This window comes from Octopus sinensis, linkage group LG9 (assembly GCF_006345805.1).
Source record: "Octopus sinensis linkage group LG9, ASM634580v1, whole genome shotgun sequence".
Lineage (NCBI taxonomy): Eukaryota > Metazoa > Mollusca > Cephalopoda > Octopoda > Octopodidae > Octopus > Octopus sinensis.
The window spans coordinates 70,973,584-70,989,839 of NC_043005.1; the positions used below are offsets into that span (position 1 = coordinate 70,973,584).

The 16,256-nt window shown below is 45.5% G+C and overlaps 1 protein-coding gene across 1 annotated transcript; it reads right to left on the reverse strand.

Annotated features, from left to right (window-relative positions):
- Nucleotides 1–4,553: 4,553 nt before the first annotated feature.
- LOC118764671 lies at nt 4,554–15,936 on the reverse strand. Its single transcript, XM_036505675.1, has 3 exons — nt 15,933–15,936; nt 4,787–5,642; nt 4,554–4,596 (listed from the first exon to the last, which is right to left on the reverse strand). The coding sequence occupies exons 2-3, from the start codon at nt 5,401–5,403 to the stop codon at nt 4,554–4,556; spliced, it is 660 nt and encodes a 219-aa protein (XP_036361568.1). The 5' UTR covers nt 5,404–5,642; nt 15,933–15,936.
- Nucleotides 15,937–16,256: the final 320 nt, after the last annotated feature.

Below are 16,256 nucleotides of genomic sequence, written 5' to 3' on the forward strand. Positions count from 1 at the left end.
CGGTAGATAGCCTCTTTGCTATTTCCTCGGTCCTAAACCTCACCTCTACCGTTCCGAACCTTCTTCCTCTGTTTATATAAGTTATGTCCTTTCTAATTGCCTTCAGGCACTCCTCTATTTTATTTTCTTCCACTTTCTGGATACTTTTTGTTGTTGTACTGTATGTTTTATAAATTATCCTTTTCTTTTCTATCTCTTCTTTTTTTTCCACATCTGCTTTTACTGCTATCTCATTTCCTTCTTTTTTCAGTAAGACTTCGTATTTTTCCAGATTATCTGTATTTATACTTTTTTGTTTACGCCCTGCAACTTCCGCGAACTTCTTCGCTGGGGCCTTTTTTTCTGGCGTTACCGCCGTTTCTTTTTCCGGCGTCACCGCCGGTGAGCTTTCTTCACCTGAGGCTTGTGAGCTTCCATCACCTGAGATTGGTGAATAAGAGATGGGGAATTCCATTTCGAGCTTTTTCAGTTGGCATTCACCGCCTTCCGAAGACATTTAGGCTTTGCAAGCCGTTTGTAGAAAAATTTTTTTTTTTTTAAATTGTTCCACACACAATAATTCCCCTGCGAGGGGGGAACTAAGTACGCAGCCTTCGCACGAAGGCCACTAACAGTCTTATAGAAAAGACACCAAAACAACAGTGATTAAGTTAACAAAGTAGCAGTAATTTACTAACCAAGCAGGCACTCGTATTCAGTCGGTCAAAGTTCAGCCCTTGAGCATCGATGAAAAAGTAACATCTAACAAAAAAAGTAACATGACGAGTATTCAGTTGATTTTATTACTACCCACAAGGGGCGAACATAGAGGGGACAATACAATCTGATGTGGGGTCAGACATACGGATGGTTTTTACAAAAAATCGGATTTAAAAATATCATGAAATTACAAAAATACAAACAAAATCGAATGATGGAATAGACCGGAAGACATTACAGATGGAGTGGGTGCGGGTTTAGCTCGGACCCCACGAGCCCCGCCTCCCCACTGATACTTTTGGTTGCGCTTGGTATTACATTTATGTTGTATCTTTCACTCTCAACTTCCGTGCCACATCTTTCCATCGTTCTTCATACACTCTCCTAGTCAGGCATATTCTCTCCAGCCCTATCTTCCTTTTCAGGTGGAAGATGAATAATTCATCAAACCAGGGCCAGAGATGAACTTGCCTGACTGTAAACCTTTCACTCTCGTCTTCCATATCACCTCTTTCGCAATTGCTACTACTACGAGAAAACGAAACTTACCTTCATTCACGAGGAAATCCGGTGGGTCAATTTTTGTAATCGACTCAGTCGACAGCTGTACTCTTCGTGTACCTGACAACAGCTGTTCGGCATAAACCCACACCTCAGACACGTCCGGACAATGAACAATAGCGTGCGGGACGGTTTCCCTATCCCGCCCGCATCTTGGACATATCGGACTGTCTCGGCCACCGTGCCTTGCGAGTTTATCCCGAACAGGTAGAGCTCCTCTGTAGCATTGCCATGCCAGAGACTTCTGGAAGTTGTCCAGTGTCCTCGGCTTGAACGTACGTCGGAACAGACTGGCCAGCTGATTATCGTCGAGACCTAGGGTTTCCCCCAAGGTATCTTCACATTCCGCCTCTACCAACCCTCTATAGAAGAATGTGGTGGAACCCCCACCGCAGGCGTTGCCCGAGCGACGGAATAGCAGGAGAGCCTTGCGACACTCCGTGTACCAAGTACCGAGTTTCGATCTACGATCCAGCCAGGTTTCCCGTCCACCGAAACTAGTGAATTTGGGAAACATCAGTTTTGCTAACGGAGACCACACCCGTTCACCATCCAGGTAGAGCCACAGATGTCTTAACCTCAGCGCATGTCTGCGCATCATCAGCCAAGGCATCCCTAGCCCACCCTTTAACGGTTGTTGACAGCAAGTAGAGCGTTTCACAAGTGGTTTCCTACCCTTCCACAAGAAGTAGAAGAGCTGTCTTTCCAACTTCGTCAACCACGAATCGGGGCAAGGAACGACGGAAAGGCGGTAGGTGATAACCGATGCGATAAACACATTGGCCACCTCCGCCCTCCCTTTCAAGGATAGCCACCGCCAAGACCAGGTCTTGGCTACTGCAGCCACCTTGCTCGTTACCTCGCCCCAATTCTTCTCTATTTGGAGGTCTGGACCGAACCAGACCCCTAGCAGTTTAATCGGACCCTCCGTCCAACGTCCCACGACGCTGTCAGGAGGCATCGACTTGCCTCTCCAGGTACCGAGTTGCAAGCCGACTGACTTTTCGCGATTAACTTTTGCTCCTGTCACCGTCTCGTAAGCCTCTATGGCCTTGCCTACTTTACATAGGTGGTCCATTTCGGTTACGATGATGGTGATGTCATCCGCGTACGCTGACACTGATTTTCCATTACCCGGCTGTCTCGGGATGCCGCTCAGTTTTCGCAGTGATGGCTCTAGAGCCATCACGTACAAAAGCGGGGAGAGCGGACACCCTTGACGAACCGAGCGTTTGATTTTGAACGGCTTCGACAAGAAGCCGTTCACCCGAACTACCGAGTCGATGTTATCATAAATTTGGATAATCCACCTGAGGAAGCCAAGGCTCAGCCCGAACTGTGCCAGGGCAGATACCAGGTAACGATGGTCGACCCTATCAAAGGCTTTAGATTGGTCTAAATGGACCAGTACCCCACCCTTGCCAGAATCATTATTAAACCCCTCTATAGTGTACCGCATTAGATGGAGATTATCCTGAATGGTTCTGCCCGGAACGGCACATGTCTGTGCCTCTCCGATCAGACCATCCGCGACACGCGCCAATCTTTTCGATAACACTTTGGCCAAAATCTTCAACTCTGTGTTTAGCAGAGTGATGGGCCTGAAATTATCAATGCACTCTCCCTTGCTCGGGTCCTTTCTGACGAGAGTCACTACTCCCCGGCGCACAGATCTGGGTATAAGCCCGTTCTGCTGCCAGTTCGCATAGACCTCCGCCAGTAGGTGCCCGAACAAGTCTGGCATACTCTTATATAACTCATAGGGTAGACCATCCAAACCCGGCGCCTTGCCTGCGCCGCAGTCCGCCATTGCCTCAAACACCTCCTCAGGCGTGATTGGCCCTTCACAGCCCTCCGCATCTCGCCCGATAAGCGCGGCAGCCCGTCGAGTAGGTCCGTAAAGGCCCTCCTCCTATCCAGTCTGCCGCACTCACCGAAAAGCTGAGCGAAGTGCTCCTGAAAGGCCTCACACATATCCTCGGGTTCATTTATCAACTCACCTTGTTGGTTCGTCAAAGATCGAATCGTGGCACCGTTACCATGCTGAGCTTCCACCACTCGGGCCCATCTCACGGCGTTGATTCCTTCACATCCCATATGGCGGATTCTAGCCCTGACAATGCAGCCCATGTGTTTGGCCTCGAGGTGCTGGTTTAACACCAGTCTCTTGGACGCCACCTGAGCCGCAGAGCCAGTTTTCATGGCTTCCTCTAATTCCTTAACTAGAGTATTATCCCCTCTAGCCTCTCTAGCCACTACTCCTATGCTATATCTAATAGACTCAAACTTGATGGCTCGTTTGAGGGCGTACCACCATTTGTTATTAATGATGGCACCAGACAGCGCCCTCTGAATTATGGTCCTAATCCGGTCTTTGTACTCCTTAATCGCCAAAAGGGACGTATTAAGTTTCCAGTAACCGGATCCTCTATTTCTAACCTTATCTATGTCAAGCTTACAAGTGACCATTTTATGATCACTGTAGCTGATCGGGTAAAACTGTGGACACTTAGCTATTTTACTGTCTACTTTTCTAATTAGAATTCTATCTATATATGACCTGGAAGATCCGTCGCTGTTTGACCATGTCCACAATGGAGCGTTCGGAAATTCCAGCCTATACGGATCTGCTAGCTCAAAGCGGCTTAGCAGTTCCATGAAGCCACTGTTACCTCTCCTATCTGGACACGAGCCAACACAATCTACATCCGCTTTGCAAATTGTGTTAAAGTCTCCTAGCACAACTAATGAATGCGAAGTACCGAGAAAGTTTTCTAGTTCACGAAAATAATCACTTTGCCCTTTTTTACTGTTGGGTGCGTAAATTGCAACCACTCTGATAACTTTACCATTACTGAACGTCAAATCCATGACGACCAGCCTACCTTCTGGATCTGCAAAAATTAACTTTTTCTCAGAAACCCGGTTTCTTTTTAATAGGACCAACACCCCTCTCCCGCCTGTAGGACTGCCAGGAGAGAAAAAACTCTCGTAGCCGTCAAACAGCGGGAGAAGACCTCTTGGCCCCTCTAACCAGGTTTCTGTAGCAACAATAACATCTAAATTACGCGACCTGATATCATGCAGGAAGCGACCTTGCTTCCAGCCTGCTCCCAGGCCGCGCACATTCAAACAACCGACATAAATGTAATCCATTACTTACCTTATATCAGTGGTTCGGTTTTTTCGTTTTCTTCCTTGCTTGTCTCTTCTTCTGGGCCTCGTGGGGGAGTCTGACGCAGGCCCTCGAATATATATATGGAGATGTTATATCCATTCTGAGCGGGCCTACGTCATGGAAAAATTCGGACTTTATCCGTCCGTAATCCTTCCGGCCTATTCTGTACAAAACATAGTCGTTTTTCTTCCCTATTTTTTCTACTTTGGCCATCGCTGCCAACACATTTCCTAGTCTATTGTTCGTGGCCTTACCGGCCATAAATGAGTTCAATGACTCCCTTTTTTTTTTTGGTTTACTTTGGGAGGGGTGGTTTCAGTTTTTCTTTTTTTCCTGGTGATTTTTGACCACCCCTCCTCCTTTTTCGTTTCCTCGCTCTTTTTTTCCTCTTCCGTTGGTTCCGCTGCCTCTGTCACCTCCACACCTTCAGTCGTCCCTCCTGGGCCGACCAGCGCTGTTTCTGACGACACGGCTTCTTCTTTTCCACTTGGCTGAGCTGCTTCCTGCGGTTTGGGTTGGGGCTGGCATTCTGCCCTTACATGCCCTTTCTTACCGCAGCCGAAGCACCTCGGCTTTCTGCCCTCTACGAAGACTGTGACTCTTTCATCTTCGCTTATCTTTAGAGTCTCTGGGATCTCTTCCAGGGTTTGTACTTCTGCTTGTATGGCTATTATTATTTTTTGCCCTTTCCAGAATTCTTCTTCTTCTACGGTGGCCTGGAGGATGTTTATTTTTTCCTCCAGGCCTACCATAACTGCTGCCACCAGGACTTCGGCATCCGCTTCTGGCGGAATGTTATTCATTGTGATCTTGGAAGTTCTCTTGCCTTTATACAGGGGTAGGAGAACAATATCCTCCGCTTTTATGGGTTCCATGGATAGCTTCTTCGCTACCTCCTCTGACGTGAATCTCACCTCCACTGTGCCGTATTTCTTCCCTCGATTGATATATGTTATTTTATCCATAATCGGCTTTAAGCAGTTTTCGATCTTTTTCTCCTCTATTTTTTGTATTGCTCTGCTTGTTATACTGAATGTCTTATAGATTATTCTCCTATTCGAAATTTCCTCCTGTATTTGGGCGTTTGAAGCCACGGTTACTTCCGTGCCCTCTTTTGACACACAGTCTGCATGTTTTCCCAGGTTGTCCACGTTAATTTTTTTAATTTTCTTCCCAGCTACTTCAGAAAATTTTCTCGCTGGTGCTGGAATGTCTTTTTCCTTTGGCGACCCCGCCTCTTTTTTCTTTGGCGACCCCGCCTCTTTTTTCTTTGGCGACCCCGCCTCTTTTTTCTTTGGCGACCCCGCCTCTTTTTTCTTTGGCGACACCGCCTCTTTTTTCTTTGGCGACACCGCCTCTTTTTTCTTTGGCGACACCGCCGGTGATCCTGCATCACTTGAATTCGAGATGGGGGATTCCATCTCTGATATCTGGCTTTAACAAGCCCTTGGCACAACCAAGATAATGATAGCCCTCGCACGAAGGCCGACTTCAACAGTTTTACAACAACACAGAAAGACAGCTAGACACACAGTAGATCACAACGGAGAAAATATACACAAAAAAATATACTAACTCACTATACACTATGACGAGTATTCAGTTGGTGAAAGTTCAGTTTTTCAGTGTCTATGATTTCTTTATTACCCACAAGGGGCCAACGAAGAATGGGACAATACATCATGATTTGGGGTCATGAGACACAGATGGTATTTACAGAAAAAATGAACTTTTTTTTTTTTTTTTAAATTACAAAAAATCGGATAAATCGAATGATATACAACAACAACACAACATAAAGGTAACACATGAAGCGGGAACACCAGGATTGCCGACCCCACGAGCCCTGCTATTCCCACCGAAACTCGGCAGCCAACCTACAGCATGTTTACGTGGCTCCTCTCACTCGCAGCAACCGTGCCACACGCTTCCATATTTTATCGAACTCACACGCAGACAGACACCTCTTCTCCAAATCCACCTTTCTTTTTAGGTGGAACCTGAAATAGGTCACCAAGGCGGAGCCAGAGATCACGGTGCCTGCCGTTACCGCTTTCATTCTGGTCTTCCATATACACTCTTTCGCTACTGCTACTGTACTGAGAAAGCAATGCTTACCTTCACTTGTCAAAAAGCTAGGCGAGTCAATTTTTACAATTGTCTCAGCCGATAGCTGTACTCTTCTTCCGTCCGACAACAGGTGTTCGGCATATACCCACACGTCCGAGACTTTCGGACACTGAACAATAGCGTGCGAGACTGTTTCCAGATCCCGCTCGCATCTTGGGCAGTTCGATGGTCCACTCCAACCATGCCTTGTGAGTAACGGTAAAGCTCCTCTGAAACATTGCCAGGTCAAAGACTTCTGGAAGTTATCCAATGTCTTCGGCCCGAACGTCCTTCGGAACAGGCTGTCCAACTGATTTCTATCGAGGCCCAAGGTCCTTCCTAAGGCATCGTCATTTCCGGCCTCTACCAACCTGCTATAAAAAGCTGCGGTGGTACCAAAGCCGCCGGCATTGCCCGAGTTGCGGAAGTGGCAGAGTGCCTTATGGCACTCCGAATACCACATGCTCGATCTAAGTCTGCGACGAAACCAGGTTTCTCTGCCACCGAAACTGACAAAGCTGGGGAACATCAGCTTCGCAAGCGGGGACCACACCCGTTCACCATCCAGGTAGAGCCAAAATGCCTTAACCTCAGCGCATCTCTGCGCATCATCAGCCAAGGCATCCCCAAGCCACCCTTTAACGGTTTCTGACAGCAGATAGAACGTCTTACAAGAGGAGCACTTCCCTTCCACAAAAAGTGGAAGATCTGTCTCTCCAACTTGCTCAACCACGAATCCGGACAAGGGACGACGGTCAGGCGGTAGGTGATGACCGATGCTAAAAACACATTGGCCACCTCCGCCCTCCCTTTCAAGGACAGCCACCGTCCGGACCAAGTCCCGACCGCGTGAGCCACCTTGCCCGACACCTCAGACCAGTTCTTTTCTATCTGGAGACCTGAACCAAACCAGATCCCTAGCAGCTTAACCGGGCCCTCCGTCCAGCATCCCACGATGCTATTCGAAGGCATCGACTTGCCCCTCCAGGTGCCGAGTTGCAAGCCGACCGATTTTTCCCGGTTAATCTTTGCTCCTGTCACCGTCTCGTAAGCCTTGATGGCATCTCCCACATTACGTAGGAGTTCCACCTCGGTCACGATGATGGTGATGTCGTCCGCATACGATGTCACAGATCCTCCACCTCCTGGATTCATCGGGATGGCGCTCAGCTTTCGCAGCAATGGCTCAAGAGCCATCACATACAAAATCGGGGAGAGCGGACACCCTTGACGAACAGACTGTTTGATGCGGAACGGCCTCGAGAGGAAGCCATTCACCCGAACGATCGAGTCGATGTTATCGTACAATTGTATGATCCACCTGAGGAAGCCAATGCCCAGACCGAACTGCGCCAGCACGGACACCAGGTACCGATGGTTCACCCTATCAAACGCTTTACTCTGGTCTAAATGGACCAATGCCCCACCCTTGCCAGAGTCATTCCCAAACCTCTCTATTGTGTAGCGTACTAGGTGAAGATTGTCCTGGATGGTTCTTCCTGGGACCGCACAAGTTTGTGCCTTCCCGATCAGACCACCCGCGACACGCGTCAACCTTTTCGCTAACACCTTGGCCAAAATCTTCACCTCTGTGTTTAGCAGTGTGATGGGCCGAAAATTGTCTGTGTTATCCCCCTTGCTCGGGTCCTTTCTGATCAGCGTCACCACTCCCCGACGTACAGATCTTGGAATGAACCCATTCTTCCGCCAGTTCGTGAAAACGCCGGCCAGCACGTTCCCGAACAAGTCTGGCATTCTTTTATATATTTCGTAAGGTAAACCATCGATCCCCGGCGCCCTGCCTTCACCGCAGTCGGCCAGGACCTCAGCTATCTCCTCAGATCGACGCTTCACAGCTCTCCGCGTCCTGCCCCGAGAGGCGCGGCAGCCCGGCGAGGATGTCCGTTAGGTCCACCCTCTCCTCCGGTCCGCCGTCGCCCCCAAAGAGCCGAGCGAAGTGCTCCTGAAACGTCCGACACATCTCCTCTGGTTCGGTGATCACATCACCTCGCCCATTCGTCACAGACTTAATTGTGGAATCGTTTCCACGTCGAGCCTCCACAACTCGTGCCCATCCGGCAGCCTTGATACCCTCGCACCCCATTGCGCGAATTCTAGCTCTGACGATACAACCCATATGTTGGGCTTCGAGGTGCTGCTTCAACTCCAGTCTCTTCAGCCTAACCTGGGCCCCATCGCCAGCTCTCATGGCTTCCTCTAAGGCCTTAACTAGCCCCATCTCTTTCTTACGCCCGCTAGTTGCTAGACCTATGCTGTATCTAACGGACTCGTATTTTATGGCTCTTTTGAGGGCGTACCACCATTTGTTGTTAATAATGGAACCGGTTAACGCCCTCTTCACTACTAACTCGATCCGCTTTCTGTACTCCTCAATAGCCAGGAGGGACTTATTGAGTTTCCAGTAGCCGGATCCCCTACTACCTAACTTATCTAGGTTCAGTTCGCCAGTGACCATCCTGTGATCGCTGTAACTGACCGTGTGAAACTGTGGACACTTAACTAATCCTTTATCTATTTTTCTAATAAAAATTCTGTCTATGTAAGACCCGATAGACCCGTCGCCACTTAACCACGTCCACTGTGGAGCGTTCGGGAATTCAAGTCTGTGGGGATCTACCAGCTGAAAGTGACTCAGTAGATCCCGGAAGCCAGCGTTTGGTTTCCTATCTTTCGAGCCAATGCCATCGACGCGCGCGTCGACTATGGCATTAAAGTCCCCTAACATGACTATGGATTTTGACGTGCCAAGAAACTTCTCCAAGCCTCGATAAAAATCAGTCTGACCCGTATTAGGTGCATACACCGCCACCAGCCTGATTTCTTTACCACAACTGAACGTCAGATCTAAGACGACCAGCCTACCTTCTGAATCAGAAAAAATCAACTTTTTCTCTGCGACACTATCTTTTTTAAGCAGAACCAACACCCCACTCCCGCCCACATGCCGTCCAGGAGAAATAAATTTCTCGTAGCCTTCCATGAGCGGGAGTAGATCTCTTGGCCCTTCGATTCGTGTCTCAGTAGCGACAATTACATTTAAGTTCCGCGCCCTGATATCGTTTAGAAAACGACCTTGTTTCCAGTTCGCTACCAGGACGCGCACATTTATGCAACCAACGTAAACAGCCATAGTTTGCCTACCTTATTTCCTCTGGGTCCGGCCGGCGGGGTGGACCCGTCTCTTCTGCCTCAGATGAACGTGGACTCGGCGCGTTGTTGTTCTTTCTTTCTGCATCCTTCAGGGCATCCTCCCTGCTCATTCTGGGTGTGCCTACGTATTTTCTAAAGTCGTTTGCATACGTGTTGAACCCTTTCAGTCCCATCACGTAGCATCTCCAGCCTCCACCTTTCGCTTCCATCTCCACCTCCTCGACGTGTTGAGTCTCCACTCTGCGTACCACTTCTCTGTTTGCGGTATTCATCGCCTGTTCTCCCTCTCCGGCTTCTTCGCCTTCTTTACTTCTCTCTTCTCTTTGCTTATAATTTTCTCCGGGGAGGGGTTGTTGTGCTTTCGTTTTGTCGCAGCAACCTGTGACCACCCCTCCCCTACTTCTGTTGCGGCTGTCGTTTCTGTAGCCGCCACTTGAGCACTTGGTTTTGTGGGTACGCTCTTTTCCTTCTCCGCCGGCTTACAGTCCTTTTTGATGTGGCCCTTCTTGCCACAGGTGAAACACCTGGGCTTCCGGCCCTCCACCATTACTGCCATCCGGCTCTCTCCTATTTCGATGACCTCGCCTATCTCTTCCAAGGCGACCTGCTCTGCCTGTACAATAATTTGTACTTTCTGTCCATGCCACTTTTTGGCTTCTACCACCGTGGCATCACGCACTTCCATTTGGTCTTCCAGTCCTGCAGTGACCCCAGCCACTATCAGTTCGGGCTCGATCTCCGGCGGTATGTTGGCAACCGTAATTTTTGAAATACGCCTTCCTCTATAGATAGGTAGAAGGGTTATTGTGCCTGTTTTTAGGGGCTTCATTGAATGTTCCCTCGCTTCTTCTTCTGTCTTGAACCTAGTTTCCACAGTTCCGTACCTCTTACCCCTGGTTAAAAATGTGATTTTATCCCAGATGGGTAGTAGGCACGCCTCCACTTCCTTTTCCCACGAAAAGTCTATTTTCCTTTCTATGTTACGGTATGTTTTGAATATTACCGTTCTCTTCTCTATCTCTTCGAGAGATTCTTTCATCTGGTTTAGTTTAATCTTGTACCCGTCTCGAGACACTATCTTCTTCGCTTCTTCCACCCTGGTTAGGTTAATCCTTCTTTCCTTCGGACTAGCTGCCTCGGCGAAGTTTAGCACCTTCCTTGCCATGCTTGGCACATCTATACTCTTTCTGACTCTCCCACTTTCCTCCTCGTCCGAGAAAATGTCGGGTATAGCCATTATTCCTTCCAGGTTGGACATCTCTGGACTAAGGACCTGGGTTTGGACTTCCGCTCTGTCCGCCTTCGGGCTGGCCATTATTGGCCTACCCCTCCTCAGCGTCTTCACTGAAATTGGTCAAATAAATTTGACTAACGAAAAAAACCAACTTACTTTTTTTTTTTTTTTTTTTTTTTAGTAGCAACAGTGACTTTATATAGGTGCCGACCAGGCGGGACAAAACATTCGCGTCAAAAATGAATAAGTGTCATTATATCACATCCTATTTCTTTATTACCCACTAGGGGCCACGAAGAGGGAACATTACAAAACATGGGGGACATAAAACAATGCGATTAAAATTATGATTAAATGAATGTTAAAATGAAAAAATGATAACATGAAAGCGATGCTAACGGCCCCCTCCGCCAGCATCACTTACCTTTCCGTTTCCTATCACGATTCCAAAGTGTTTCACCTCACCTTTCATTTCTCTCTCATATCTCTCTATCATATCATCCTTCATAAATGCTGATATACAATTTATACGTAGTTCATTGCACTTGCTCATCAAAGAGCCCATGAGTTCAAAATCGAATACCGCATAACTTCCGTCCTCATACTCCTGCCATACATTGTCTTCAAAAAGCCTTCTTGCGTTCTCAGTATCCCCCTTCCTCACAACACATAAAAAGTAGGACTGGGGCTTTTGTATGTTCTGTGTGTCTGTTTTCGTTTTTCTTGTAGGCGGGGAGTGGGTGGGATTGCTGTTTGCGGGGGCAGGATGGGTCTCCAAGGGTGTGGGTGGTGTTGGGGTGGGTTGGGGCTTCACACAGTTTTTCCTTTTCTTTCCTTTTCTCTTCTTTCTGCCCTCCTCACACTCTTTTTGCATCTCCTCCTCCTCTGTCGTTTCCCTTTCCGTCTGCTTCTCTTTAATTTCTTCTTCTTTTGGGGCCTCCTCTTTTGGAGTTTCCTCAACGATTTCCTTTTCTCTTGGTGGGGGAGGGCAGAAGGCTCTTATGTGGCCCCTCAGGCCACACTTGTAACAACGTGGAGCTCTGCCCTCCACCCACACTCTCATAATCACGTCTCCCAATTTAATGCTCTCCGCCAGGTCCGCCAGTACCTCGCTCTCCGCCTGCACGTTCAGCTCTACTGTTACGCCTCTCCAGCCCTCGGTCTTGACCGAGGCATGGAGAATATCTACTTTCTCCTCGTGGCCGCTGATCACAGCCGCCACAATCCATTCAGCCTCCACGTTTGGTGGCACTCCCTCCACCCTTACTCGTGTAATCCTTCTATTCATGTACATAGGTAAAAGTGTTACCTTTTCTGATTTCACCGCCTTCACCGCCATCTTCCTCGCTGCAGTCTCACTTTTAAAATGTACCACTACAGTACCGTATTTCGATCCTCGAGTCAGAAAAATGATTTCCTCCTCCGATTTTCTCAGGGCCTCCTCTATCCATTCCATGTTTACGATCTCTATTTTCTTTCTTTCGTTCAGGAACACCCTGTAAATTATGGTCCTCTTATTGTACCATTCCTTTCTCTTTGGTGGTGGTTCCAGTTCCACCTCGCCGCTGTCCTTCCTCATATACCTCTGGAAACCTGGCAATTTTTCTAGGTTTATTTCTTTTTCCTGTTCCGTCTTCTTTTTTGCAACTCCTGCGTACGTTTTCCTGTTTTTTGTCTCCACATTATTTACATCACCGATTTGCTCGTCTTCAGAGTTTGATGTCTCCGACAAGCTCTCAAATATCCATTCTTCCTCCGACTCCTCCACTAGGGAGTGGTCATCCATCTCCTCCCGCCTGACAGGCCGAAAACGGCCGTCAAAACAGAAAAAGTGTAACGCGCAGAACCAGTGGAACGCGAAACCGCTTTAACGCCGTTCAAAATTTCCACAACAACAACAATTCTTTTTGATCTTTTTTTACCGAACTTCACGCGCGTAAAAATAACACGACCGAACTCATTATATCACATCCATATATCGCAGTTGTCTATTCAATACAAATGTCTCAGTCCATTTTAGTCACATGGGGGTGGTTGGAATCTATACATTTTTTTCACTATTTATGCTATTTTATCATCAGTGTTTTTTCTTAAATGCTACATTCCTCTTATCTTTCCTCTCAGTTCAAACTCATTCCTGCTTCATCCTCCTCTTCTCCATGGTTCCTTTCACAATGAAATTACACCAGCACACCAACCTCCTTCACTATCTCACACTACTACACGACCATACTTGCGCACCTAAACATACACAAAAATCAACACACATACACACACCTCCAGCTTTTCTCGTCTCAAAGCGTTAATACCATCCTATACCTGCACCACTCTGCCTTCTTTTACCTTCCTAACGGTCCCACCCTATAGAACCACATATCTAACTGGTCCCTGATGGTTTTTTTTTTATTTTTGTCACCATCTTTTGCTATTCTTTTATTTCTTCTGGTGAAGGACTAACATCTCAAACGTCAGGTCACTTTTCTTTCTTTTTAAGCACTAAACTAATACATTTGTTAAAACTTATCCCTCCACTGTTGTCTTCTTTTTTTGTTCATTGCCTAATATGCTCCCTACACACACACGTACATACATATACACACTTATGGATATTTACATATATGTTCATTCTACTATTCATTTCAGTAAAGGCTCATGGCTCAGTGGTTAATATCGAGCTTATGATTGCGAGGTTGTGAGTTCGAATCCCGGACCGGGCTGCGTGTTGTGTTCTTGAGCAAGACACTTTATTTCACGTTGCTCCAGTTCACTCAGCTGTAGAAATAAGTTGCAACGTCACAAGTACCAAGCTGTATCGGCCTTTCCCTTATACAACACTGATGACGTGGAGAGGGGAGGCCGGTATGCATGGGCGACAGCTGGTCTTCCATAAACAACCTTGCCCAGACTTGTGCCTGGGAGGGTTACTTCCTAGGTTCAATCCCATGGTCAGTCATGGCCGAAGGGGGTTTCAATCAACTATTCATTTCACAATGTCTTTTTTTTATTAGTGTCAGAAAAGATATCTTGGAGCATCGTTGCAGTTCTTTATTTTTGGCTTTGCATTTCATCATTGCAGGATTTAATAAAATAAATTTCCAACTGAATATTAGGGAGTGATTGTATTGCTATATGAAATCTTAGATATAAATAGAATTATATAAGAATTTTAGCAGTTGTCATATGAAGTTGTGGAATTCAGTATTTTATTTGGAAGCATGTACTGGCATCAGGGATTGATTGCAGCTGCAGAATAATGCCTGAAGAAGTGTTGGCCAATCCTTGCCAGAGTAGGAAAAATAAAAATTCTAATTTACATAGAGATACAGATGCCTTGTAAGTAAATTTGGTAAATGGAAACTGTGTGGAAATTTGTCCTATATTTGTGTGTATGTTTCTTTGTGTTTGTCTCTCACTACCACTTGTCTGGTATTGGTTTGTTTATGTCTTCATAACTTAGAGGCTCAGCTAAAGAGGATACTGGGATAAGGATAAAATTTTTAAAAACGGAGTACTAGAGTAGCTCAGTCTGACTAAAACCCTTCAAGGCAGTGCTCTATTATGGCCACTTTCCAAACACTGAAACAATCAATGATTTATAATATAAAAGACAAACTCTTTTCATTTACATTCTTATATTCTTTTCTACTCTCGGCACAAGGTACGAAATTTTGGGTGAAGGGGCCAGTCGATTAGATTGACTCCAGTATGCAACTGGTACTTGATTTATCGGCCCTGAAAGGATAAAAGGCGAAGTCGACCTTGGCAGAATTTGAACTCAGAATGCAAAGACAGATGAAATACCTATTTCTTTACTAACCACAAGGGGCTAAACACAGAGAGGATAAACAAGGACAGACTAATGGATTAAATCAATTATATCGACCCCAGTGCATAACTGGTACTTATTTAATTGACCTCAAAAGGATGAAAGGCAAAGTCGACCTCGGAGGAATTTGAACTGAGAACGTAGCGGCAGATGAAAAACTGCTAAGCATTTCGCCTGGCATGCTAACATTTCCGCCAGCTCACCACCTTTTTTTTTTTCGTTCTTATATTAAATTAAAAGTTTTGATTAAATTAATAAAAATAAAATTCATTGTTTGAATTTCACACATTTTCTTCAGAGTATTCAACCTGTTTCTCCATTATCCTTTTTTAAGGTGATGTTTTCAATGTTTTCTTATTAATCTTGTAAAAAGAGAGAAAAGGTAGAATTTCTAACATGACAGCAGATAAACACGAAACGTACGGCTAAAGAAAACTTGATGGAATGATACCTTACAATGAAGAAAGCTGAATATACCAGTTTGCTAGTCATTCATCTTCAGATGCAGACAATACTAATATAGGTACACTATATGTTAGAAATAGCACAGGAAAAGGAAAATAGATGGTGATATTGTTGAAGTGGTGAATTATAAAAATGCTATATCTCCATATATGTCAAGAATATAAGCAAGTAATTTCAGACAGCTTTGAACATTGTTCAATTGCAATACTGTGTTGTTATTGAAGAAGTGATGGCGAATGAGATGAGAACTAATGAAAAGAAATGATAAAAATTGAGTATATGTCTGAGATGAACTTGTTTCTTGAAAACCATTCAAACCCATATCAATACAAATTGATATTTAAGGAAGAAATGAATGATGTTGTAGACATAGAATAGGAAATAAATCATTATCAGAATGGTAACCGTGGTGATGATAGAATTTCTGTTGTTAGTAGTGTTATTGATTTTGATGTTGTTATTGTTGTTGTTGATAATGATGTTGAAGAGGAAAGTGATAATGATGATGTTGAAGGGGGAAATGATAATGATGATGTTGATAATAATAATAATAATAATAATAATAATTGTGATGATGACAATCATTGCGATGATCTAATTTCGCTTTCTCTGCCAAAATCATATATAAATCTTGTTAGCAATATCTAAAATGATAAAATTTATTGACAATATGTTGAGCAAATATTTACTTGATGTTGGCCACTGTCTGATGTCAAGTGAAAACAAGTACATTGGAAGCAGCTGCCAAAAACTGTTGACTCCACAAACACAAGTTGTGTAAAATAGCTACAAGCTAGAAAAATACATTTTTCTAATTGCTATCTAATAACAAAATTATAATCTGCACCACCGGTATTAAGAAATAAGAATTGCAGAAAGGATGGGAAAGAATCCAGTGTTAGTTATTGCTCAATAGCTGTACAAAAGTGGCAGTGAAGGAGCAAAATACACTGTTAGCAAATGATACTTATCTAGTATTGCTTCAAGAAATAACTAGGATATTAGAATGGTTG

Bases quoted from the DNA above. Each gene is read 5' to 3' on its own strand.
- LOC118764671 (XM_036505675.1), bottom strand. From the start codon at position 5,403: ATGGATAAAATAACATATATCAATCGAGGGAAGAAATACGGCACAGTG. The intron at 4,597-4,786 runs GTCAAAAATCAC...TGTACAGAATAG, and splicing joins ACGAAAAAGGAGGAGGGGTG to GCCGGAAGGATTACGGACGG.